The sequence below is a fragment of the Watersipora subatra genome, chromosome 9 (genome assembly GCF_963576615.1).
Source record: "Watersipora subatra chromosome 9, tzWatSuba1.1, whole genome shotgun sequence".
NCBI lineage: Eukaryota > Metazoa > Bryozoa > Gymnolaemata > Cheilostomatida > Watersiporidae > Watersipora > Watersipora subatra.
Genome location: NC_088716.1, coordinates 49821922 through 49848714, shown reverse-complemented (window position 1 = coordinate 49848714; position 26793 = coordinate 49821922). Strand labels below are relative to the sequence as shown.

Genomic DNA, 26793 nt, shown 5'->3' with positions numbered 1-26793 from the left:
GATATGCAGATCAATTCCATCCTATACTGTCATTGTTCACAGGCTATTACGGTCAACAGTGCATAGAGTATATAACTTCCACTGAGAAGCAGAGTTGGCACAGTTGCTGCCATGTCTTCTATCAGCTCGGACTTGAGCTACGATGAGTAGACGAATAAAGGAGAGGGAAAAATGGAAGGTAAAGAGATTAACCAGAAAATTGCATAAATGTAAGGCACAGAAGGGGAACATCTAGAAAATTGACCAAGCTCAGTTCACACAACTTTATTAGTAGAGTTTTTGTACTAAGATCACAGGCTATAAAATAGTCAAAGTTGTAATTTGCAGTTTGTACAATGCTGGCAGATACGTAATTATTTGCATAAAGTTTGACAAATATTTCAAAACAATATTTCACCTACATACCTTATTTTAGCTTGTTATGAGTTGTAAGTGCTGGCACAATTATTTAGGTCAGTTGAAACCTTTATCTACAAGAATAAATTTGTTTTTTTTTTCAAAGTTTAGCTGGTCTGGAAATACTTGACCAAAATTCATTAATATTTTACAGCAATTGCTACTATAGCCAGATCGTCATAATAGTTTTTTGTCCAATAAAAGAACCCTAAATACAGTACATAAAAATAACTTCAACTACAGTAGATAACAAATAACTCCAGCTACAGTACATAACAGATACCTTGAACTAAAGTACATAACAAATAACTCTAACTATAGTACATAAAAATAACTGTAACTACAGTACTAGTCACTACTCAGACACCATGCTTTCCAACCTCCACTAGACATTGCCAAACAAGCATAATACATATACTAATACTACTACTACTACTACTACTACTACTACTACTACTACTACTACTACTACTACTACTACTACTACTACTACTACTATTAACTACTATATACTACACTACTATCTAATCTACCTTATTACATACTACTTCCTACTCCTCCAACTCTTCCCTACAAAAAAACTCAGCTATCAAAGAATCAGGAATATTTTTAGCTGGCTCCCAAGTGCGATCACTAAAACCTTTTCATTTTATTTTGAAATATCACACACCCTGTTTTACAAAAATATCTAAGAGTATGTCAACTATTATATATAAGTCAGAGTCAGTTTGAGTTGCAGGGTTCTCTGCTACAACTGGTATGAGAATGTCAATAGCTGTGCTACTATCTGTAGCAGCAGTCTGTGGAGTTGTCTCCCCAGTTCTGGGCTATTCAGTGTCGAACTCTTTAGAGTTTACTGGTCCATTTAGGTCTGGGCTTGCACTTGGCACTATAGGCGTTCACCATATATAGTATGGCTTAAGACGACATGCATTTACTCTATGTCTAAGCAGTTTCATGTCATTGCACCTACGCAGCATATATGTGTGATTTGTGTATGCGGTGATAATCATGTATGGTCCTAACCATTTCTTACATAGTTTAAGGCTAAGCCCTGTTGCAGTTTTTTTACAGTACAACCATACCCAATCACCTGGAGCAAATGTAGGCAAAGCAGCTTTGTTTCTTTGATCAAAGTTAGACTTGTAAGTTTGTTGAGCAGAAACTATGTTCGATTCGGCAATTTCACGGGCACAGTGCAGGTCTGACAAAAGGCCATTCATGTATGCAGTGTAGTCTGGGCGATGTGGTGAAACAGGAAGTACCTCATTGTCAACAAGAAATTTCTTATCCCTATTAAACATTAAGTAGCTTGGAGAGAATAATATGGACTGTGTTGCAGGAGTAGCCCGATGAGCAGCCATAATGCTAAGTAAGAGCCTTGGCCAGTTAGTATGATTTGTGTCAAACATAGCCCTCAGTTGTGTGAGAATAGTCGAATTCATCCTTTCACGGGCAGCATTAGTTTGTGGATAATATGCTGATGTGTTGACCTTCTTGATTTGAAAGAGTTCACAAAGTTCACTAATTGATGAAGAGATAAAATTTTGACCACTATTTGTTACTAATGTTCTAGAGGCCCTATATCTACATATTATTTCATCGTAGAAAGTTTTAGCAACTTCTGTTGCTTCTTGTTTCTTCAAAGGAAAACACTCAAGCCATTTAATAAAGGAATCAACAACCAGAAGTATATGCCGATATCCATCAGTCCCTTTGAGCAGACCAATGAAATCCATGTGAATTCTACTAAATGCCTTTGTTGACACTGGCAATGGCTGCAATGGTGGGATACGATCTTTCCTAAAATTTCTCTTGCTTTGTTGGCATACTTTGCAAGACTTGAAAAATTTGAGCACATCTGTATACATATTAGGCAAAAAATATTTCAGTTTGATCAATTGGTATGTACGATCAATACCCTGATAAACCCCCATGTGGTTTCCATGGACTCTACAATGGTAGCCTAGGTACTAGTAATTTGGGCACAACTAGTTGCTTTATTGGGCCAATGTGTATGCCACTTGGTGTATAGAAGTGATACAAGATGTTATCCTGTAAAACCAGATCTTGTGACCTAATTTCTATAAGTTTTGCCAATGTAGAATCATCAGGCAGCAAGCCCTCAGACAAAAGTTTATGTACTCACTCACAAGCTCATCATCTCTTTGTTCCTTCGACATGTCTATTTCGTCATCAAAACTGACCACATTGATAGTCCTAACACCAACTTGTTGCAAAGCGTTACCATCAATTTCAAGCTCATACAAACAATACTTGGGTGCATTTTCATGATGAATGTTTCCTGTGGCTAGAAAAGGAAGGTGCTCTACCAGGTCAGTCACTGTTTTCTCATTATTATTGTCATTTGTATATGGTCTTCTAAACAGCCCGTCGGCATTCCCATGCTTTTTGCCACTCTTGTGTTGTATTTCAAAATCGTAGGGCTGTAGCAACAAAGACTATCTACCTAATCTTCTATTAGCATTTTTATTGCTTTTTAACCACTTAAGAAAAATATGGTCAGTCAGCACAAGAAAATGTTTGTCTGCTATGTAGTGTTTGTATTTCTCAAAAGCTGTAACTAAGGCTAGACCCTCTTTGTGACATATAGAGTGATTTTTTCTCTGCGTCATGAAGCACTCTTTCTCCATATTCTATCACAGTCTCTTGTCCATCACTGTCTATTTGCCCTAGTATAAAACCTACCGCCTTGTCACACGCATCCGTATATATTACTGGTTCTGAGTCTGCTTTAGGCAAGGCTAGAATTGGTGGTGAGACTAGAGAATTGTGTATTTGCTCAAAGGCATTTTGACATTCTGCATTCTAAACAAATTCTTGATTATAGCTAATCTTAGCCAGTCAATGTAGCACACTAGCTATGCTACTGTAGTAAAACGTGAGTAATACTGTGCTAGTCCAAGAAATGATCTAACCTCACTAACATTAATTGGTATAGTTGGTATTAACAGAAAGACCATTATCACCGATTGCGTAGCCTATCCTAGATAAGGAACCTTAGAGCAAGCTAGCTTACATTTTGCTAGGTGAAGTTTTAGATTTGAATTCCTAAGCCTAGGAAAAACTTCAGTCAGATGCTTTTCGTGTTAACTCCAATTTTCTAGAATACTACATGTATGATACCATCTATAAATGCTAGACAATAATTCTAGCTGATACCTTTTAATGCTTTAGACATCACTGCTTGAAATGATATTGGAGCTTTCATGAGCCCAAAAGGAACTCTGTTGAATGTATATACTGCATCGTGGGTAATAAAACTAGATTTATCCTTAGTATCTTTGTCTAAGGGCACTTGCCAAAAGCACCTTTTAAATCCAGCACACTAAATATCTTAGCATTTGCACTGCCTAATGTATCTATGACTTCAGTGAAAAGGGGTAAAGGCCATATTATGGGTTTAGTGACAGCATTTATGCGCCTATAGTCTATTGCTATGCGTCAGGAATTACCATCAGACTTCTTTACCATAACAACAGGGGAGCACCAATCACAATCATTATTTTCCTCTATAATACCTAGCTCTAGCAATTCTTTTACTTGACTAGAGATTTCTTGCTTTATCACTAGTGAGGTTTTATAAGGAAATGAGTGTATTGGATGTGCTTCACTCATGTCAATTTTGTGAGTATGCAGATCTGTGCAACCTAGATCAGCCCATGATTTGGCAAAAGCATCAGAGTTTTCCTCAACCATGCTATCTAGCTCAGCCTTATCATGGCTCTCTAAAGCACATGTTGAAAAGTCAATGTTCAGCTCATTAGCTGAAGTTTGCCCATCAAGCGGAACCACTTTCTCGCTACACGCTTGCACTTTGATATGGCTATTATTGGCTGTAATTCATCGGTGTCTTTGATGTTCTTTGTGGTATTTGTGGAGTTTTTGTTGATAGGAGAAATTATAGCTATGGGGATTCCTTTTTGAACAGTTATGTCCTTATCTGTGTCATTGATGTATGATAAACTGGTTTGTCTCTGCTAATGAGACAATGAGGACCTTTGCAACCTTGCAATGAACCAGAATTATAGTCTATAGGTTCAGCTATACAGTTACATAGTCTTTTATGGTCACTAGCTATCGCATTATCAGAGAATTTTACAGGGAACACAACAATGCTTTTGGAAGGTATATCAAATGTTTCTGCTGTGAGAACACTCACATTTGGAAAGCCTTTATCTAAACTCTCAATAGTAGAAACAAATACACTATCCAGAAACAAAGAACCATCCTGATTGTCATATTCTACAGTGGCATTATGAGCCTTCATGAAATCTACACCTAGTATGACATCATGACTAAGATTCTCTATAATATGAAACATATGATTACAGCTAAAACTACCTATACTAACCTCTACATCAGTAACACCTAATATAGGAACTACTGTGTTACCTACACTTCTAAGTTTAGGAGTAGTACATTCAGTTAGCTTACATTTAGGATTTATTCTATTTAGAGTTGTCATGCTCATGCAAGAGGTTTGTGCCCCAGTGTACACAAGTGCATGAGTAGAAAAACCCCCAAAGGCATAAAGAATAAGGCTCTCAGAAAAACCCCCCAGGCAACCGGCATGAACAGGAGCATTTGATTGCTATTGCCAAGATGATCTCCCCGGCCGAGGCGAGGCACCAGCTAAAGGCTATGACCCAACTTCGCCAGACCTGCAGCAGGCTACAAAATCCCCCGCTGGCCCCAACCCCGACAAGTTGCACCAAAAGTGTAACATGCGTTTTTGCTATGAGACTTAGCACATCGTTGACAGTTATTGATATATTCAGCATGGTTATTGCTTCTAGCACTATGACGGCTGTCAGTGCCACTGGTGTTATTGTTAGCATAATAACGATTGCTCTTGTTCTGTTCTTGTCTAGGCATGTAACGGGCTACAGCTGCTTTAATTTCTTTTTGAATTGACGTCTGTAGTTCAGTTGAGGTAGGAGCACTAACCACAGACGGTTGTGCCGTAGTCATAGGACCTGTTGTAGGAGCTAATATTCTGGCATACTCCAATATAGCTTCAACCATGGCTGGTCGATGGCACATTACTTACTTTTGATACAGATTTTGTTTGTCAGGTAAAAAGCTTGACCCAAGTTTTGATCATTTTGGTGTTGTCACGTGTTGATAGGAAGTATAATTAGGCATGGATCTTCAAAGGAACTTTTAAAGAGTTATTCTATACTTTGAAGAGCTAATTAAAGTTTGTGAAAATTAAAATTAATTGAGAAGCTAATTAAAATTTGTGGTGATTATCTAATGTTATCTCAGATCTAAGCACTCAAAGCTGTAGTCTTACATGTAGAATGGGCTAGTTAAGATCGGGGAGCTGACCTGTGACTTGTAATGATGACAATTGTAAATGTATCTCCAGAATTTGTAAGTGTTGCAGACATGAGCTTGTTTTCCCATTAAACTGATTGGTGATGATGAAATGATGAAAAAAGAGAAAAACAATGACATAACTTGCATGTGTATCTTCTTGATTTACTTCCTCATGTCTAACTGGAGGTGGTTGATATAAGATATAACGTTATTACATGCGGTTTGCAATGCTTCCTTAGTTGACTGTTGTGGTTATAGCGACAATCACTTAAATATATGTGATTCATAAAGAATACTTGATTGTTTCTTTCTTTTGCTCAAACTGTTTTACTGATTAGGTAATTGAACAGGTTTCTTACCCATATTTCGTTATTTTGCAGCAGTTTGTTAAATTTTCCTTTTCTGAATAATTGAACAACACAAATATCGCTACAATCAGGCTATGCATTTTTTTGACAATTTATTTGAAGCATCTTTTATTATGGATCAAAATGAAGAGTTTGTGATTTTAAAGAATAATCAATTTCTTAGAAAAGCATGTTTACTCTGGTAATGGAAGCATCTTTTCAAAAAAATCAGGTAAGATTAACTTCTATAAGCTTCCTACCTTTACAAAAGATCCATCTATATTTGTTTATTTTAGGTTGGTAACATGCTGATGCTCGGAGTCGGTGGTTTCTTTTGTGAATGGGAATCATTTGATAGAGGATGGCCAAGCATATTCTATGTTGGTGGTGGAATTTGTCTTTTCTTGTGTCTTCTATGGCACTTCTTGGTCTTTGATTCACCGGAAGACCATCCAAGAATTAATGCGAGAGAAAAACGCTACATCACAAAAAGTCTTAAAGCGGACAAAATTAATAAGATATATTACTTTTTTCTATTATCTCTTTATCTTTGATTAGGAGAAAATCATCCATGAATCAACGAGAAAGAAACATGCAACTACTAACAAGTGTTGAAAATAAAGTGCTGACCTAAATGCAATAACTGTTAATCTTATGTCACAATTGTGTTATCACTGTGGGTATCACTATCAATTGTGCTAGATTATATTACCTGTAAACTCAATCATCTCTCAGTAGCTACTACAGCCAGCGGTAGCTGGTAGTAGCTAGTACTCACTAATATTAACTATTACAGTTAGTATTAGTGAGTACTAGCTACTGAAACGATTTAAATATATGTATCTGTAGCAAATGTCTACAGTCCTCCACTTGTTTTAGTAGTCTCCACTTGTCACTATGCTATGTAGAGTTTTTACTAAAAATGTAATTGTGACTGTTTATGTTTGATGTCTACATGTACATTGTATTTAGTTGAAAAAATAAGACACACCCTTCAAGCCACAATTTTATAACTTTAAGATTGTGTTAAAATTGATGAATTCAATAAGATCTACACTACATTAACATTTCATTATCTCACTCCAGCAGCTATGTTTGAGATCTTAACATTTAAAGAGCGTACAAACTTTAACAGTTTCGGCAAAGACAATCTGAGATTTGAGTAAAGAAGGTTTTATGTCGATTTAAAAAAGTGTTGCCATGGAAACCTGCACTTTAGCTACTTATATGTACTGTACATACATGCGTACATAATGTACACATATGCATACATACTGTACATACATGCTTACATACTGTACATACATGCGTACATACTGTACATACATGCGTACATGCATACACGCGTACATGCATGCATACTGTACATACATACTGTACATACATAATGTACATACATGCTGTACATACATACTGTACATACATACTGTACATACATACTGTACATACATGCTGTACATACATACTGTACATACATGCTGTACATACATGCTGTACATACATGCTGTACATACATGCTGTACATACATGCTGTACATACATGCTGTACATACATGCTGTACATACATGCTGTACATACATGCTGTACATACATGCTGTACATACATACTGTACATACATACATACTGTGCATACATACTGTACATACATACTGTACATACATACTGTACATACATACTGTACATACATACTGTACATACATACTGTGCATACATACTGTACATACATACTGTACATACATACTGTACATACATACTGTACATACATACTGTACATACATGCTGTACATACATACTGTACATACATGCTGTACATACATACTGTACATACATGCTGTACATACATGCTGTACATACATGCTGTACATACATGCTGTACATACATACTGTACATACATACTGTACATACCTACTGTACATGCATACTGTACATGCATACTGTACATACATACTGTACATACATACTGTACATACATACTGTACATGCATACTGTACATGCATACTGTACATACATACTGTACATACATACTGTACATACATACATACTGTACATGCATACTGTACATGCATACTGTACATACATACTGTACATACATACTGTACATACATACATACTGTACATGCATACTGTACATACATACACACATACATACACACATACATACATACATACTGTACATGCATACTGTACATGCATACTGTACATACATACTGTACATACATACATACATACATACATACATACATACATACATACATACATACATACATACGTACATACGTACATACGTACATACGTACATACGTACATACGTATATACGTACATACGTACATACGTACATACGTACATACGTACATACGTACGTACATACGTACGCACGTACGTACATACGTACATACGTACGTATGTATATGTACATACGTACTGTACATACGTACTGTACATACGTACTGTACATACGTACTGTACATACCTACTGTACATACCTACTGTACATACGTACTGTACATACGTACTGTACATACGTACTGTACATACGTACTGTACATACGTACTGTACATACCTATTGTACATACGTACTGTACATACGTACTGTACATACCTACTGTACATACCTACTGTACATACGTACTGTACATACGTACTGTACATACCTATTGTACATACGTACTGTACATACGTACTGTACATACCTACTGTACATACCTACTGTACATACGTACGTACATACGTACGTACATACGTACTGTACATACGTACTGTACTTACGTACTGTACATACGTACGTACATACGTACTGTACATACGTACTGTACATACGTACTGTACATACGTACTGTACATACGTACTGTACATACGTACTGTACATACGTACTGTACATACGTACTGTACATACGTACTGTACATACGTACTGTACATACCTACTGTACATACCTACTGTACATACGTACTGTACATACGTACTGTACATACGTACTGTACATACGTACTGTACATACGTACTGTACATACCTATTGTACATACGTACTGTACATACGTACTGTACATACCTACTGTACATACCTACTGTACATACGTACTGTACATACGTACTGTACATACCTACTGTACATACATACTTGTGTGTGCAGTTAATGTCTAATGCATGTTAATTGTGATTTTAATTAGAAAATGAGTATTATGTCAGGCGTTCAATGTAGTAGCAATCAGATCGTCAGCAGCATGCATGTATATTTTTTCATGTAAATGTCTCCACTGCAACCTATAAATGTGTTCATTGAAGATAACTGTCCTTAGTGCACGTGAAAGTGCATTTTTGAGCGTCTAATCAATTAGATCATGGAACATTTATATGAAAAACTAAATTTATCACTGGCACATGAGTCTGGTGTTACTTGCAGTGAGGCTTATTTATCACATATGTAAGTCTTTACACAATACTTACCTTAATAAAATAAATTGATTAATAAAAAGACTTTAACTTAATAAAACAGCTAAGCACCGCAAAAAATAAAACATTTTTAACAATTTCAGCACAGAAAATCTCTGTTTATAAAAAATGGTGCTGTAGAAAACTATGTACGAGTAGCTAGTAATTCTTACAGCTTACTTTGTCTGAAAGGTAGAAATAAAAAGAGATTTGCTGAGAGCCAGGCATATGAGAATCTTTTAGCGGCACGGAGTCACCTGTATTAAGCAGATGAGTGTTGAAGAGGCTGATTCTCAGAAACCATTGTTCATTTTGTCTCAGGCTGCTCCAAGCTAGTATCACTTTGTATCAAAAACTGACAAAGAAGAATTAGAGCTCTTTCAAAATTTATGCTTCAGGATTATGTTACCTAATACGGACAGTTATGATCAGCCTATAAATACCCTTTTATGCGGAGGAGCTAAATGCGTTTTTAAATATATGTTGTTTAAAATACTCAAATCGTATCTTCAATTTGCCTGACCATCTATTGTATTCCTACATCCCCAGAAAATCTACTATACTTTATACCTTACACCAGACACCTTGCCAATCCACATTATAGAACAGCCTTATGCTAAAAGAGCTTTTTCTTTATATACATAATTTACTTTGATACCTTTTTTGTCTCATGATCCAATTTCATTTATTTTAATTTAAAGATAATATCTATCTATCTAACCAGATGAAGTTTAAAACCATATATGTTTGGCTACCTAGCAGAAATCGTGAAGCATATTCATGTAAAGTTTGAATATAATGTACACCTTTGAAAATCTTGACCTGTAAAGGGATGAAAATTAAGTACTTGAAAACTGAAGGACTTTCTACAGCAACATGATAGGCTCTCTGCTAATAGAATATTCTTTTGTAGATTAGCCTCTATTCTTTATGTAAACTTGGATGTAATGGGAAGGGCGTGTATGATTACAGCCTCTCAGTTATTTGGCTATAGCAAACTTATGAGGTGAAGGAAGAATTCATGAGCAAAAGTGAGATGGTGACTCAAACTAACAAATCTGTTTGGGACTGAGTCAGTTGTTTAAACATAAAAGAAAAGGTAACTCGATATAAATAGTTCTGTATGAAGGTGATTTGAGTTCAATATAATACTATAATAGGACCAAAATAATACCATAATAAGTTCAATATAATACCATAATAAGTCCAATATAATACCAATATAAGTCCAATATAATACCATAGTAAGTCCTATATAATACCATAATAAGTCCAATATAATACCATAATAAGTCTAATATAATACCATAATAAATCCAATATAATATCATAATAAGTCCAATATAATACCATAAGAAGTTCAATATAATACCATGATAAGACCAATATAATACCACAGCAAGTCCAATATAATACTATAGTAAGTGTAATACAATACCATAGTATGTCCCCTATAATAACATAATGAGTCCAATATAATAACATAATGAGTCCAATATAATAACATAATGAGTCCAATATAATAACATACTGAGTCCAGTATAATAACATAATGAGTGTAATATAATATAATATCAAGTTTACTTGCACTTTTAAAACAAAGCAAGTAAAACTGGAATAATTTTTCAACATTGTAGTTGAAATATAGTTTTTTTAAAAACTCGTTTGCGTCTTGACCAAATTCATTCAATTTTTTGTGTCTCCTGTTTGAATAATACTGCTCTAAGGTCTAAGTAAGATCGATGACAAAGCACAATTTAATAGTTTAAATTTCTGCTAAAGTTGTTGTTGTTAAAAGCAAGGCATGTCTTTTTTTCAAAGGTCAACTAATATGGGTCAAATGGCAGCATCTGCAAATACATGTATTTAGATTAGTCTGTGGTGTACCAGTGTAATATTTTAGCTTATCGGAGACCATCTAACACATCATCAGTGGATGCAAGCAGCTAGCAGGAAACACATACACTGAGCGGCATAATCATGTCGCAGGTGTTGTGTATAGAAGTCTATGTGACGAGTATGGCCTTAATAAACCACAACACTGGTGGGAAGCTCCTAGTAAGGTCAATGAAAATGACCTCGCTAAGATCCTCTAGAACGTCTATATCCGGACTGACAAGCATGTCCTGGCAAACCAACCAGATATAGTGGTGGTAGACAAGGAGAACAAGAGGGCTACTATAATAGATATAGCAGTACCCAATGACTACAATATAGCCAGCAAAGAAAAAGAAAAGGTAGAAAAATATCTCCCTCTTGGAGAAGAAATTGAAAAATGCTGGAATGTAAGAACAACTGTAATCCCAGTAGTCATTGGGGCACTGGGCGCAATAACACCGGCGCATAAAATGTGGCTTGCCCAAATACCAACAACAATCAACTCAGGTGAGTTGCAGAAAAGTGCGCTATTGGGAACAGCTAAGATCTTGAGACGAGTGCTCAAACTCCCAGGTCTCTGGTAGGAGACCCGAGTTAGAGCAAAATTTACCACCCATACGGGGTATCCGGGGTGAGGAAACAATTTTTATATATATAGAAAATTGTTTCCTCACCCCGGTTAACCCGTATATGGGTGATAGCTTTTGCTCTAACTCGGGTCTCCTACCAGAGACCTGGGAGTTTGAGCACTCGGCTCAAGATTTTAGCTGTTGTTTCAATCGGCTGCTCTGACAATGGAGCTTTACCCTAATGATGAGGAAATTGACTGGCACATGAAGCTTTTTCACGGTGCTTACCACATACAAATATCTAAGGTTGGTGATCTTCACAAGACATATATGTGGCTGAACAAAAGAAACTTAACGGCCAATACAGAGTCGCTAATCATAGCAGTCCAAGAGCAAGTGCTCCCAACAAGGCAACTCCAAACAAAAATATATCACACTAAAGACGATCCTAGATGCAGACTGTGCAAAGATGCACCTGAGACCATCCAACACATCATCAGTAGATGCAAGCAGCCAGAAGGAAATGCATACACTGAACGGCATAATCATGTCGCAGGTGTTGTGTATAGAAGTGTATGTGATGAGTATGGCCTTAATAAACCACAACACTGGTGGGAAGCTCCTGGTAAGGTCAATGAAAATGACCGCGCTAAGATCCTCTGGGACTTCTACATCCAAACTGACAAGCATGTCCTAGCAAACCAACCAGATAAAGTAGTGGTGAACAAGGAGAACAAGAGCGCTTCTATAATAGATATAGCAGTACCCAATGATTACAATATAGCCAGCAAAGAAAATGAAAAGGTAGAGAAATATCTCCCTCTTGGAGAAGAGATTGAAAAATGCTGGGATGTAAAAACAACTGTAATTCCAGTAGACATTGGAGCACTGGGCGTGATAACACCGGCACATAAAATGTGGCTTGCCCAGATACCGACAGCTTTCAACTCAAAGTGAGTTGCAGAAAAGTGTGCTATTGGGAAGAGCTAAGATCTTTAGGCGAGGGCTCAAACTTCCAGGTCTCTTGTAGGAGACCCAAGTTAGAGCAGAAATTACCATCAATATGGGTTAAACGGGCTGAGGAAACAATTTTATATATATATATATATGAAATTACAAACTATTAGGGAGTACATGCTCCCTCACTTCGGTTTGGTTGAGCACTCTGTGAGAGGTGCGGCACTATTAGCCTTTGTGCAAAGCTCATCAATTTTGTGATTTGAGCACTCTGGTGCCAGCACATTGACTTTCTTAAAGTCTGTGAGGCAACTTAGTTGTTTCATGGCAGGAAGTCAACTCTCATTGGTAATGGGATTTGTGTCCCTTGCCTAAGCTCTGAGCTGCACTGATGAGGTTTCAATAGCCGAAACAGTACTCTCTGTAGCATGAGTATATATATATATATATATATATATATATATATATATATATATATATATATATATATATATATATATATATATATATATATATATATATGTAGATCTATATATGTATATAGATAAATATTCTATATATAGATATTAATATATGTAAATATTTAAATTATTTATATAACTTCTGTTTTCATTGGTCACTTTTTATACTAACTAGTAAAGCAATAACTATAACTAGGCTTTTATATTTAGGTATAATGGGAAGGATTACACCACCTCTGCAGGGTTAGTCATTGCATTGAGTGTAATAGCTGGTTTGTCTGCAGGACTTGTATTTCCAGCAATGCAGAACTTGCTGGGCCGTTGGTCACCTCCTTACGAAAGAAGTAAACTCAATGTATTATGCTTCTCTGGAACAATGGTTAGTAAAACTCAGTGACCACTCCTACGATAATGTGTTGTTTTTACGTTCAACTTACCTTTTCAAGATTGTCTAAAAAGCAATAAAACTTTGAAGTTGTCTGCTATTGATGTTGAATAACTCACAATAATGATCAACTATCAGTGTCAGCTACTGAAGTGTGTTTCCTCTGCTAATGTCACAGTTTAAGATAAGTTAGTAGGGGGTTGTGGAGAAAAGAGTATGTTAAACAGCAAATGACTATCAGTTTAACTTATAGCATAGATATCTACACGTAAAACTAAAGATGTGAATTATATTCATCCCATCTATTTAAAGTCAGCTTGTGTAAGCATTACTACGTTAAAGTTAGGCCTGAGTGTATTATATGAAAGCCTCTTAGTTACCTTAGACTAAAATTCCTGCATCAAGTGGTATGCAATTTGGCTAATTCCGTTTTATAAATTTGTCTGCTTGTTGGTGGTTTCAATTTTTTAATCCTGCAGGTACTATATCTCTTTACTACCATAAGAACATTTCAAAATTTCGGAAAACAGATTTATCATTTTATAAGTCATTTTATCTTTCACAAATAATTTCATTTTAATTTAAAGTTTTTTGACTTGAATTGAAATTTGTAATCATTTAAATATTTTTTTCTCTGTTATACTGAATTCACCTACCCAATAACTGAAGTGAAATTGTTGTTTCCACTTTGCTAGATGACACATACTCAGGGCTTCTTCTCCTTGTACCAATACATCTGCAATGTAGGAAATATTATGCCTACATGTGCTATACTTTCAGGTTCTCGTTAACAAACTTGCAGTAATATAATTGGGCTATAGACTGTGTCCATAAGACAAACTTAAGATGCGGTCATGTAGCAAACCACTGTCAGCATCATAAATAAGGAAAATCTGCAAGGTGCAAACCACAAATATAACTTTGGCAAGTTGAGTAAAAAGAATAGAGATATTCTAAGTGCAGATGTTACCAACTATATCTCACGCTTCTTGCTGGTTTTCTATGGTGATTATATAACATTGGTACTTTTACTAATTATTTTTATTACAGGAAATTCAGGTTTGTTCAACCATGAACGCAATAAACAGTATGTGTTGTTGGTTAAATTTTTTAAAAAGCTCTGAAAGATGTGGCACACAACACTTTATGCCATGCAGACGCATATTGTTGGTGCACTAATTAAACTTTTCTTATAAACTATAATGGCATGGTGTGCACTACTTTTCCTTTACTAAAGATCTTTAGTTGTGCACTACATAAGAAAAAAGTCAGATGAGCTAAAAATTGAAACCGTCAACAAGCACACAGATATAAAACAGAATTAGCCAATTTGCATACCACTTGATGCAGGACTTTTAGTCTAGGGTAACTAACAGGCTCTCAGATAATTCACCCAGGCCTAACTTTAAATTAGTAATGCTTACACAATCTGACTTTAAATAGATGGGATTAATATAATTCACATCCTTAGTTTTACGTGTAGATATCTATGCTATAAGTTAAACTGATAGTCAGTTGCTGTTTAAATTACTCCTTACCACACAACCTCCCGTTAACTTATCTTAAACTGTGACATTAGCAGTAGAAACACACGTCAATAGCTGAAGCTGTTAGATGATCATTATTGTGAGTTACTCATCATCCATAGCAAAAGATTTCAAAGTTTTATTGCTTCTTTTTAGACAATTTTGGCAAAGTTGAGACATACTATGAATAATAATGATATGCATAATATTAGTATAACAATATGAATAGATGCTCACACCATCTTAGTTTACTCACAAGCAGGTTGTGTATCTTTGGTGGCAGCAGAGTGTTTAATGAGTTTAAAATTATAACAATATAACAATACAATATTACCAAAAGTCTGAAAGAATGGAAAGTTCTGCTGATTAAAACAAACATATTTAGTTTCATAAAACCATTTTCTAAGCTCGTTGCATTCTTCCCTAGCCTGACTCCAAATAATTGTCTACAACCCTTCAGAATTTAGTGTAACAATATGTTAACTTATTCACTGTTATTGACTGTGCCTGATATATTTTATAACATGAATATAAATCAGACTTCTTGGCATAGTTTTTGTTGGTTTAAAATTCGACACAAAACTACCACTAATGTGATTGCTCTTCCAATTTGTTGTCTTTATAGTCTGAGTGTTGACTTGATAATCTGAGGGTTGACTTTATAGTTTGAAGCAAAAAGCAAAAGAAAATAGGGCATGCTAATAACAATCAAACCTTTTGCAAATATATCATCTTTTGTTTCCTTGATTTCACTGTTACCTTTTTCTCATTTTGTTTTTATTCATTTTTGATATTTTCTTTGTTTTTTGGTGCTATGGTACCTTTCGTTTTACCTTGGGTTGCTGATCAACTCTAGTATAGTAGCAAGAACTAGAAATTGAGATGGCTACTTTCCGGCATAAAAGGAAATTACTATTGCAAGTAATTTTTAAAGCTGATGTGATAGGAGAGCCAATAAAATATATACTTGACAAAAGTTTACATGGACTTGATTACGATCAAATTTTAAATATGTTCCAAGATTTGTATTTGTTATTAATTTTTTTCAAATGATCGGGCCTTCTTGTGAGCCAAGTTCTGTTTTATAAATATAGTAGTGTGATGAGTAGATCAGATGTTTGAGAGGCCTTTTGATGCATCAAAACAAAAGATTTGGGATGTTAGCCATATCAAATTTGCTAACAAAATTCAAAATAGCAAGTCATTGTTAGCATTTTTAGTTTGGTTGTTAATAAATAATTTAGATAAAAAACTTACGTGTAGTTTTAACATACTACTTTAGCTCATATTCATTCAAACTATGTTTTTAGAATATTGATTGTTTTAGATTGGTAATGTGTTGATGCTCGGAGTTGGTGGTTTCTTCTGTGAATGGGAAGCCTTTGACGGAGGATGGCCAAGCATGTTTTATGTTAGCGGTGGTGTTTGTTTCCTGGTTTGTCTTCTATGGTACTTCCTTATCTTTGACTCTCCTAATGAGCACCCAAGAATAAGTGAGAGAGAGAAACTTTACATTGCACAGAGTCTTGAAGGAGTCACTATTAAAAAGGTACACTAGTAAAGGTCTTGTTTCCAAATTTTATTTTCTACATGTAAACAGCTTGAAGCCTAAAATCCATGTTTCAAATAGAATTTTTTGTTTGGAGCTCAATTTAAAAAAATTATCAAATGACTCACAAACTTGTATAATGTATTTCTAAAATGATTACATAAGTTTTACAGTGAGATGGTGGCAGTAGTCATTAGACTTGATGTTACTAGTAACCTCTCCATAAATCGTCAAACTCATTTGCTAATTGATCAGTCATTTTGATAAACTTATCACTGAGAGTATTAAAAGGCTAAAAATTAACTTATCTAAACAACAATAAATTTGACTTGCTCATACAGTAACTGCTATGGTACTACATACTATATATATCTAATAAATTTTAGCTAGTTTACCCAATTTTTGAGCTGAGCAGAGCCTACAGATATAATTTACTATAAGTTAAAATGGATATATGTTTGCATACTTGCTTAAGAGGAGCTTTCAAAATGATTATTTACATAACTGTGTTTATGAATCCATTAAGCTCGGTGAAAATATTCCCACGATAAGTTTTGGGTTGGGGCTGAGAGTAAGAAGACTTCCGGCGTCAAGGCGACTGATGCTAAGACCGAGCCAAGCCACAACTTGGTAGAAAACACAGCCTTCGGTAATGTCTCCAGTCAGCTGAAACTTTGCAGAGGCCTTGCAGAGTCTGCAGAAGCTTCTCCAAAAGTAATGGCTAGCAGGTCGCCCTACATAATTGCGGAGCAGAGCCAAACTAAAGCCAAGTCAAAGTCAAGACTATTTGCCTTGCGCTTGAGTGATCTGATTCTTGGGGAGCAAGTGGAGGAACTCTGTCGGTTTCTTTACACTTGTGGCAGCAGTGAGACTGCAAGACCCAACTCCACAAAATTTATTAGACTTCTGGATGCTCTAACTGAGGGTGTTCTAGTGATAATAACAAAAGAGCTCCAGAAAGAGCGAGTACCCCGAGGTGAGACCACCTCCTGATCACGGAGAGCCTCTGCTGCCTTAAGGGCAGCCAGTCTCCAAGGATCTGAGAGATACTCTCATAAAGGCTAGCATCAAGATGGCCAATTGACATGCTCAGAGCGAGGATAGAGGTACGAATCATCTAGCCAAGGTACTAGAAAAGATGATGATGCAACTGGCCCGGCTCACCAGTCAAGTCAGCCTACTACTCCAGATTGTAGATGTAAAATACTTCATCAGCCGTTTCCAGGAAGTAGCCAAGACCAATGGGTAGAGGAGGCTCTGCGGGAGGAGGCAAAGAATTTGGAACAAACCGACTAACTGGAAGCCCTCTTTGATGCACTGAGAGCTTGCTTCGACCTCTCTTCTAGGCAGACTGAGTCTGAACTGAGTACCCTGAGGAGAACCACAACAACTACCCTTCAGAAGCGTGCATCACAGAACGCCCTTGATTGCGCTTTCGGTTGGCTGCTGAGTTGGCTCTACAACTGAGGAACGAAGTGAAGCCAAATCCGGGAGTTATGTAAAACACTATAAAAATGACCAGGAGCACAGCACTAGAAGTCTCACAATGTGTAGTTAATTATATGTTCATTGCATATTCGACTGTAGCTGTACTGTACTTATATATTTGCTGCCAGATATAAACTCATTTACTTTGTGATCAAGTGGTCTGATTTTTACAGAGCAAGTAGAGGAACTCGGTCAGATCCTTTACATATACTTAGCTGTCTTTATTTAGATATCTATACTTAGGTGTCTGTATTTAGTCTGTACTACTACTCCTACTACTACTACTACCACTACTAGTACTACTACTGCTACCACTACTACAAATACTATTACTGCCACTACTACCATTGTTATTGCTATTTTTATTACTACAGTGTTATTACTACTTTTATTACTAACACTAATACTACTATTACAACTACAACTACTACTATTAATGCTATGACCACTAGTACTACTATTATTACTAGTATTGCTAGAACTATTACTACTACTGCATAATCCAAAAAGTTGATGTTGTTTTAAACCTTCAATCATGTTCAGAACAACAAAGTTTCAGAATGATGTAACTGTTGTGCTCAAAACAAAGAAAGCCATAAATATTGTGAGGTATCTACAATTAAAGTACCCCCACTTATATGATTTGATTTTTGTAGAATGACTCGGTACCATGGCTAGATATCATGAAGTCTCCAGCTGTTTGGGCTATTTTTGTCATTCACTTTTGCAATAATTTTGGTGAATACATTCTCCTAACCAAGCTGCCTGCTTTTATGAAAGAGGTCTTACACTTTGATATTAGATCGGTAAGTTGTCATAAGACAGACTATAACCATGAAGTTAAGTGCTACTTAAGTCTATGTGTTTTAGACTCAAGTGTTTTTAGCTTTTAATAAAAAGACTTAATGGTACTCGGCAAGGTTTTTGACAGCATTATCGAAGTGTAAATTTTGGTTAAGCACAATGCAAATCGGGGACGTAGAACGAAGCTTTCAAATATCCCTTCTCAAATATCATCATTTTTGTAATCATATATTTTGAGAATTTTCTTGCTGGTAAGCTAAGTTTGCATTTAGAATCATAGTAACAAAATAATGTGCAACCACAGCTTTGTGGAATAGTATGAATAGTTATGGTTTTGTTTCACATGATTTTCATTCTTTGCTTGTATGTATTTTTGTTATTTACATCTTGCTTAAGGAGCTTCTTTTAGCCTGTCTTTCATATCATGAACACGCTGATAGCACACTATGATAATGTTTTTATCACTGGTTGCATTCCAGTTCATACTCAACTCTAGCATACATCAGTAGAAAATGAGATAGTTATTTTGTAGAATGGTCTCTACTCAACCTTACCACACATAGCCATGTTTATAATGGCAAACACAGCTGCCAATGTTATAGATCTATTGAGACGAAAGCATGTGGATACTACGAGGAATGCAAGGAAGATTGCATCAGTACTTGGTAGGTTATAAGCAGCATGAAAAATAAGTGGCAAACTACAAGTGTTATAGTTTGTACAGAATAGACTGTCACACACCGGCAGTGGGTTTTCTTTAATTAACTAATTAGATTATAATTTAAAAAAATTTCAATCATTAAGTAATTTTAATCTTTTCAATAGTTAAAGACTTTGTTCAAACAGTTGCATACCTGCCAACTCTCACGCATTGAGCGTGAGACTCACGCAATCACCCCACAGAAAAAATGAAAATGCGTGAGAAATGCGTGAGATTGTTGCCCTGATTTCCACAACTTTATATATACTATCATTGATACATCAATTGCCCCAAAACCAAATCTCAAGCATTGCTCCACTCTTGGGTTGGCAGGTTTGAGCAATTGATGTGTACAATATAAAGCATTGACTCTTTCAGAATGATCAATTTTTACCATGGGCAAAAAATATAATTTTAACCCTAAAAATAATTGATCAGCATTTGATTGTTAGCTTCAATTAGATTTTTATTATATGTTGATTTTTAGCATCATCAAACTTATTTTCATGTTATATTTAAAATTTCTCATCTTCAACTCCCTCCGAATCAGTCTTGAAAGAACTAAAATATGCAATTTTACTAAAGACTAAACGAAACTTAAGGAAAAGGAATAGCAACAAAAATAGTTACCTTGACACTTAGTTTCATTTCATTAAAAAATAAATTTTTTCATGACACAGATAATTACTATTTGCCTATAGAAAATTAAGGTCAAGGACAAAATTTGTCCTTGGACAAAATTATAATTGTTTGCATTTAATGCGAACAATTATAATTATATATATTGGGGGTCCGACCACATGAAGTTGTCGTCAGAATAGTCACTTTTAAAATCACTGTCGTCACTTTTAAAATCACTGTCGTCACCTTTTTTAAGTTGGTAACCAAAACAACCTCTCTCTTCACATTCGTTATTTTAATACAAATATCCATTCTGGTGGCACTTGGTTGCATTAAAAACCTGAAACTTGCTCAGCTTTAACTTCTGCTAATCAAAAACATGGCTCAACCAGCTACCTTCACAAACTTATTAGTAATGTTTGGGAGCGTTGCTGATTACCCCCACGAAAAGTGACAGCCGTCTTAGGTTTTTAGGGCTACATTTCTTGCACTGAAAATAGACTAGCGAGCACGATTCTAGCAGTTTTTGCAATTAGTATAGTCCTAGACACGTATAATGACATACAATAAAAGTATAAGTGTAATTCAACATAGTACACACGATGCAACTGCTTAGATTGCGCTATTTTATGTATTTATTTTTTGGACACTATGGCTACAAGCTGTTTATTTTTTAATAATAAAAATTTTCTTTTTAGCAGCAAAGGTTTTGTGGTAGAAAATGTTGCCATCTTTAGCGCAATCAAGTTGGTTGCATCGTATTTACATTGGTGAATTGCCGTGATATTTTTCTTGCGTGTCGCATTATGTTCTTGGACTACATAAATTTTAAAAGTTGCTAGATTCGTGCTCGCTAACCAACAATACCCCAACATAAACAGTTACGTCTTGTGCACCATGTTGAATTGCCTTCGTATTTTTATTATGTGTCACAATACGTGTTTTGGACTATACTAATTGCTAAAGCTGTTAGAATCGTGCTCGCTAAGAATTTGTTTAGTCTGTTAAAAGCGTTTCGTCGATGAATTCGGTGGGCATGCACAGCTCAAATAATTCTGTGTTTTCAGCCAGAACTCAGAACCAACGAAAAATTCGTTACGTGTAGCCGTACCTTTAGTAATCCCACTAATACAATCATTGTCACTTCATCACCTACATTGATAAATGGTCGTCTCATCTGTCACTTTTCAAATATCCCTGCTGTCGGGTCGTCAGAATTGTCACAAAACATGGGAGGACCCCCTATATTTAGATGACTATTAGCTTGGATATTTTAGTAAAATGGATGCCATACAAATGCATTACTACCTAATTTCTCTTTTTCTGAGTTTTTTGTTTAAGTTTTCTTAAGATGGTTTCAGGTTCGTCAAAATTAAAATTCCTACCACCAGCATGGTTATGTGTGTAATGTTATATAACCTAATTTATCAAGTTCATATGATCAAGGAATATAATAGGTTCATTATTATTAAGGAATATTATATTGTTGTTGGCATAGTTTGATTGTCATCAGAGTTAATTACTTCTAAATTATTTGTTTTGTTTTTACTAAAACTGTTTAAATATTGACAAAAACAGAACATTAATATAAACTGAATTTCTTATATCAAGCTGCTATTAAAATATAAAAACAGCCCATCTCTTTTGCTCTATACACTTATACAAAGTAATCAACAGCATTTGAATGCCTCAATGCTAAAATGGCAGACAAAGCGAGATTTGCTGAAAATGATTTCAAAGCAAAGAAAAATATGAAAACGGTAGTACTGTACAGTTTGTTAAATTGTTATTCCCTTTATATACCTCCTTTCCTATGGCTGTGGTATGACAGGAATTATATATTTATTGTAAACTTTATTTATGCCGATCAATTTTTTCACTTTTGTTACAGCTACTTTTGTGCCTGCCGCATTCTTAGTCGCAGTTGGCTATTTGTCATGTGACAAGAAATATCTTGGAGTTGTCTTCCTCACTTTCGCTATTGCATTCACTGCCTTCAGTCGATCGGGTTGGATGCTTAACTGTGTGGACATAGCTCCTAAGTGAGTATAGGTAGTTCTGCTTGTCAACCATGAGCTGCATTGATGACACACCACTAGTTTATATTCATTCGCTGACGCTTTTTAAAAAAGTAAAGTATTTCGGTGCATTTCATCTGGGGCAGCAGCTTCAAAACAGATTATTAGAACTTCCTAAAAAGTGTAATTAGCCTTCACCCAGCTTATTTGTGTATATGATTTTGCAAACAGTTCTCCTGATGTTTAAGGTATGCTGGGGAGATATATGGAATCAGTAATACCATTGCGGCAATACCAGGCATGGTAGCCCCAAAACTTGTGAATGCCATGACACCAGAGGTATGTAAGATGGTGGAGTATTTAGGAGAAGAATCATCATTTTATGTCATACTAGTTAATGATACTAGCCTGTACAAGGGAGGCTTTGTATAGACTGATGAAAAATGGTAGCTACACATATTTATTGTATACTTCAAAGATATATATGTTTATTGTATGCTTCTAAGCTGTTTATGTTCGTTGTATGCTTGTATTTTATCGCATAAAAATGCGTGGCAGAGGAATTAGAAGTTTAGAAACAGTTTAAATAGTTTCTTTACTGATGCTTGACCGTATTTTGCTATACGAACATCTTCTATAGCAACTCAATTTATCTGTTGTTTTGAGAAAAAAGATAAAGAAAAAAGATAAACTATCTTAAAATTGCAAAAAGTTGCAATTTTAAGATAGTTTATTAAGACGTTCATCTCTAAGCTCTAGAGTTAGGTTCAAAATATGTTCCTCATTGACAAAGTTAATAAGATTAAAAAACAATTGCCTTTTCAAGGTTCATTCTAGTCACCATTTATTCTAGGGTACGGTTGAGGAATGGAAAAGTGTCTTCTATGTTTGGGGTGCCTTTTACATAGCAGGAGGAATATTCTTTTGCATATTTGCTAGAGGAGAGACGCAACCTTGGGCAGCTGAGAAAAAAAGCAAGGACCTAGAACTGACTAGAGATCAGACGACGCAATGAAAGATGCACAAATTATGTTCATACAGCGCACTTATCATAACTGATGAAGTTGATAGAATTGAATTTCTGCTGTTAGACTTATACTTGCTTGGCTTCTAAAGTTTTGACGTTTAATATACATTTATGCTGTTTAAAAGTGATTAGTAAAAACTGTTAAACATTTTATACATCAAACAAGAAAAGAAAAAAACTTGTATTTTAAGGTGACCATCAGCTGAGCTTGTCTTGTATCAGTCATTACAAATCAGCTGTCCTACATTTTGACCGCATAGAATGAGTAGGGTTTGCTAAAATATATGTTGAAAAAGGAAAGTAATTTTATTTACATGAAAATACCAAAGATTCAAAAAAATAATCATTGAAATAATAATACTAAAAAACAAAAGGTATACCAGATAAAATACCATTCAAATTTAATTGTTTTTCATAGTTAATTGTTTGCTACTACTGAACTTGAGGAGTATATGGTGAGAGAAGGTATAGCAACAGTTGTCAAACTTACCCTGTCTCTTGTGACTATTTCTAAGTCGGTATGTTAATGTGCAACCCGAGGTTTAATAGACATAGCATGCTTTAGTCGTAGCTTGCTAAAATGTCTGTTTAGATACACATGTGTCATAATAAAACAGCAGAGAGCTCATGTTAAAAGTGGGAACCAGAAGTAAGGTTGGAATCAAAGATTCCTCAAATGGTCTTTCAGTAGGGGAAAAGTTAAAAATGGTGATAAAGCATATGAACCGTTAGATTTTAGGTGTTCAGGATAAGAGTCTGTTTTATGGTTCTAACTAACATATAGTCAGATTATGATGGAAGGAAATCATAAAGAAACAAAAATGCATCGGTAGCCTTTTACTTGCATGTATGGAAATCATTCCTTATGTAAATTCTTTATCAATTTGGCAAAGATAGTTGCTCAAATTGACCTCTGCAAGACCTCTGCCTGACCTCTGTTGATATATGATATATATAATATATATATAATATACATATAATATATACATATAATATATATTCTATATATATATATATATATATATATATATATATATATATATATATATATATATATATATATATCTATCTATATATATATATATATTCTATATATATATTCTTTTAGTTCTAATTAAAAAGTCTTTTTTGTATGAATGTTTATCAATTTGTTATTTAATGCCGTTTTAATAGCGATATAATACAGTATATTAACCAGCGCTATTTCCTCAACAGACGAATATTGCGTTCATTAAACACGCATTTTACATAAGTTCCAATCAGTGTTTGCTATATGTATTAGCTTACACATTTTCCTTCTAAACCTAATCAATTAGTAATTTGTAATTTATTTTACATTTTATAACAAAAGTTTGTAATATTACTCTAAGATTATCTGTTAGAGTATCTGTAAGATTGGCTGTAAGATTTATTGTGTAAGGTTAAAAGTATTAGTTATTCTTTGCTGTCTTATAGTTACATACATTTATGTACTTTGAGAAATATATGTATATAGATTTACATTATTTCATTACATTTATGAACTTACTTTTGAAGTTTATAATACCTTGTATAAGTTGTAAATTTTCTTTCATTATCGTTATTAATTTAACTTGCATCTTTTTAAACATAATTTGAGTATTGTGCTTGAAGTTTAAACATTATTCATTTTCCAGCACTGTTATTATTACTTGATTAGTTTCCAATCTTTATTATTAATATAATTTTTTTATTCAACCAGTTTGGCAGACATTGTTCTAATAAGATTTAAACTATGAAATACTACCATGGTTTGTCATATTTTTTACCAATCTGTTAAATACATTCATTCTCAGAATTTACACATTGTCTAATGCTTCAAAAAAAAGAACCTGTCATGATTAATCAGAGAAAAGAGAAGAAGGACTTAGAAAGGCAGGCTGATAAAAGCCGCTGCTAAAGCCTTGGAAACTGAACAGCAAAGAAACAAACGCTTAGCACAGACTAGAGAAAGGAGAGCACAACTTCGATGCATGTGATCGAGAGAGGAATGCAACTGTAAGATCTTTGAAGACTGACGAACAACGCGCATGAAGACAAGTGTGTAATCGAAAGAAGATTGTTGCAAGAAGTTGTACATCTTGGCAAGAAAAGTTTAATGCAGCATTTTTGTATGACTGCTCCTTTAAATATGAGAGTGATTCTTTTTGTTTGATAGGAAATATGAATACAATGTTTCACCATTGTCAAGCACTCAAGTGAAATGACGAAGCTCCAGGCATGTGTTGCGCTAATGGATAAGTCAAAATACCAATAATTACTGCAACCCCAGAACCATTGCAAAAATTAATTATTGGAAATAGTGCATATGCTTACCACTTTTCATCTAATATTCGCAAATATAACAATTGTTTTCAGATGACATCTTTTGGAGATTCACGAGAAAATCGGGAGCAAGGCTTTATGCCCATTTTGAAAGTGCAAGAACAGATTTATCATTTGCTCGGATCGCTTTGGCCAGCTGAAAACGAAAGCAATAAGTTTTTGCAAATTTTCTTCTTGGGAAATTCTGATGACGAAGTAAATCAAAGATGTCAAAATGTCTCAGGTGTCAGGTGTAGCATTGTCCATGATTTGCAAGACTTGTTTCACCTCTACAACGACTACATTCAGAAATTTAAACCATCCATGAAAAATCTAACAGATGACAGTTTGAGAATTGTAATTCGTGCAGATAGTTAGCCAGCTAGAGAACATGAACGAAGCTATAATGCACCCAAATTAGGTGAACCAGCGATTGTTATTGTAGGACAGGACTTTAATAAGAGAGATATCGTGTTGCACAAGTGACATTCAGGACTTACAAGAGTTTCTGAAACGCATATATCCTACGATTCGCTACAGTACCCAATCATATACTGGCAAAGACAAGATGGATATCATCGTACAATTAGGCAAGTGGACCCAAACACAGGTAATGAAGTACAAAGAAAGACAGGATCTGCTATGAATTTTATGCTTGTAGGATAATGATACGAAACACAATCAAACCACTTACACAGATGCAGACACCTGCTCCATCAATTTCTAACAGACATATACGCAAACAATGAAAGTGAAAGATTGGCTTATATTAGACACAACCAAAAAGTTTTAGAGCTGACAGTTACATCCAAATTGAACGGATATCAAAGAAGCTCTCATAGATGGACAAGCAGCTCATGACAGAGATGAAATTGTAGCTAGAGTGTTTGAGCTAAAAGTGAAACTACTGCTCAACTTGCTAACAAAAGGAAAAAAAATTGGCGATGCTCAATGTTTCTTTT

At 35.0% G+C, this 26793-nt stretch overlaps 2 protein-coding genes across 2 annotated transcripts in view; one reads left to right on the top strand and one right to left on the bottom strand.

Moving 5' to 3' along the window:
- The window catches only part of LOC137404679 (sialin-like), a 150817-nt gene that overhangs the window by 66704 nt on the left and 57320 nt on the right, over nucleotides 1-26793 (bottom strand). The window lies entirely within an intron of this gene.
- On the top strand, nucleotides 12199-24287 carry LOC137404104 (sialin-like). Its single transcript, XM_068090258.1, has 8 exons — nucleotides 12199-12383; nucleotides 13602-13770; nucleotides 16630-16851; nucleotides 18996-19145; nucleotides 19676-19808; nucleotides 22356-22506; nucleotides 22731-22821; nucleotides 23336-24287. Exons 1-8 carry the CDS (start codon nucleotides 12199-12201, stop codon nucleotides 23495-23497), a joined length of 1263 nt encoding a protein of 420 aa, XP_067946359.1. The 3' UTR covers nucleotides 23498-24287.

Coding starts and splice junctions, on each gene's coding strand:
- LOC137404104 (XM_068090258.1), top strand. CDS start 12,199: ATGGAGCTTTACCCTAATGATGAGGAAATTGACTGGCACATGAAGCTT. Junction 13,771..16,629: donor TATGCTTCTCTGGAACAATG/GTTAGTAAAACT, acceptor TGATTGTTTTAG/ATTGGTAATGTGTTGATGCT. Junction 19,146..19,675: donor TACACTTTGATATTAGATCG/GTAAGTTGTCAT, acceptor GTTATTTTGTAG/AATGGTCTCTACTCAACCTT.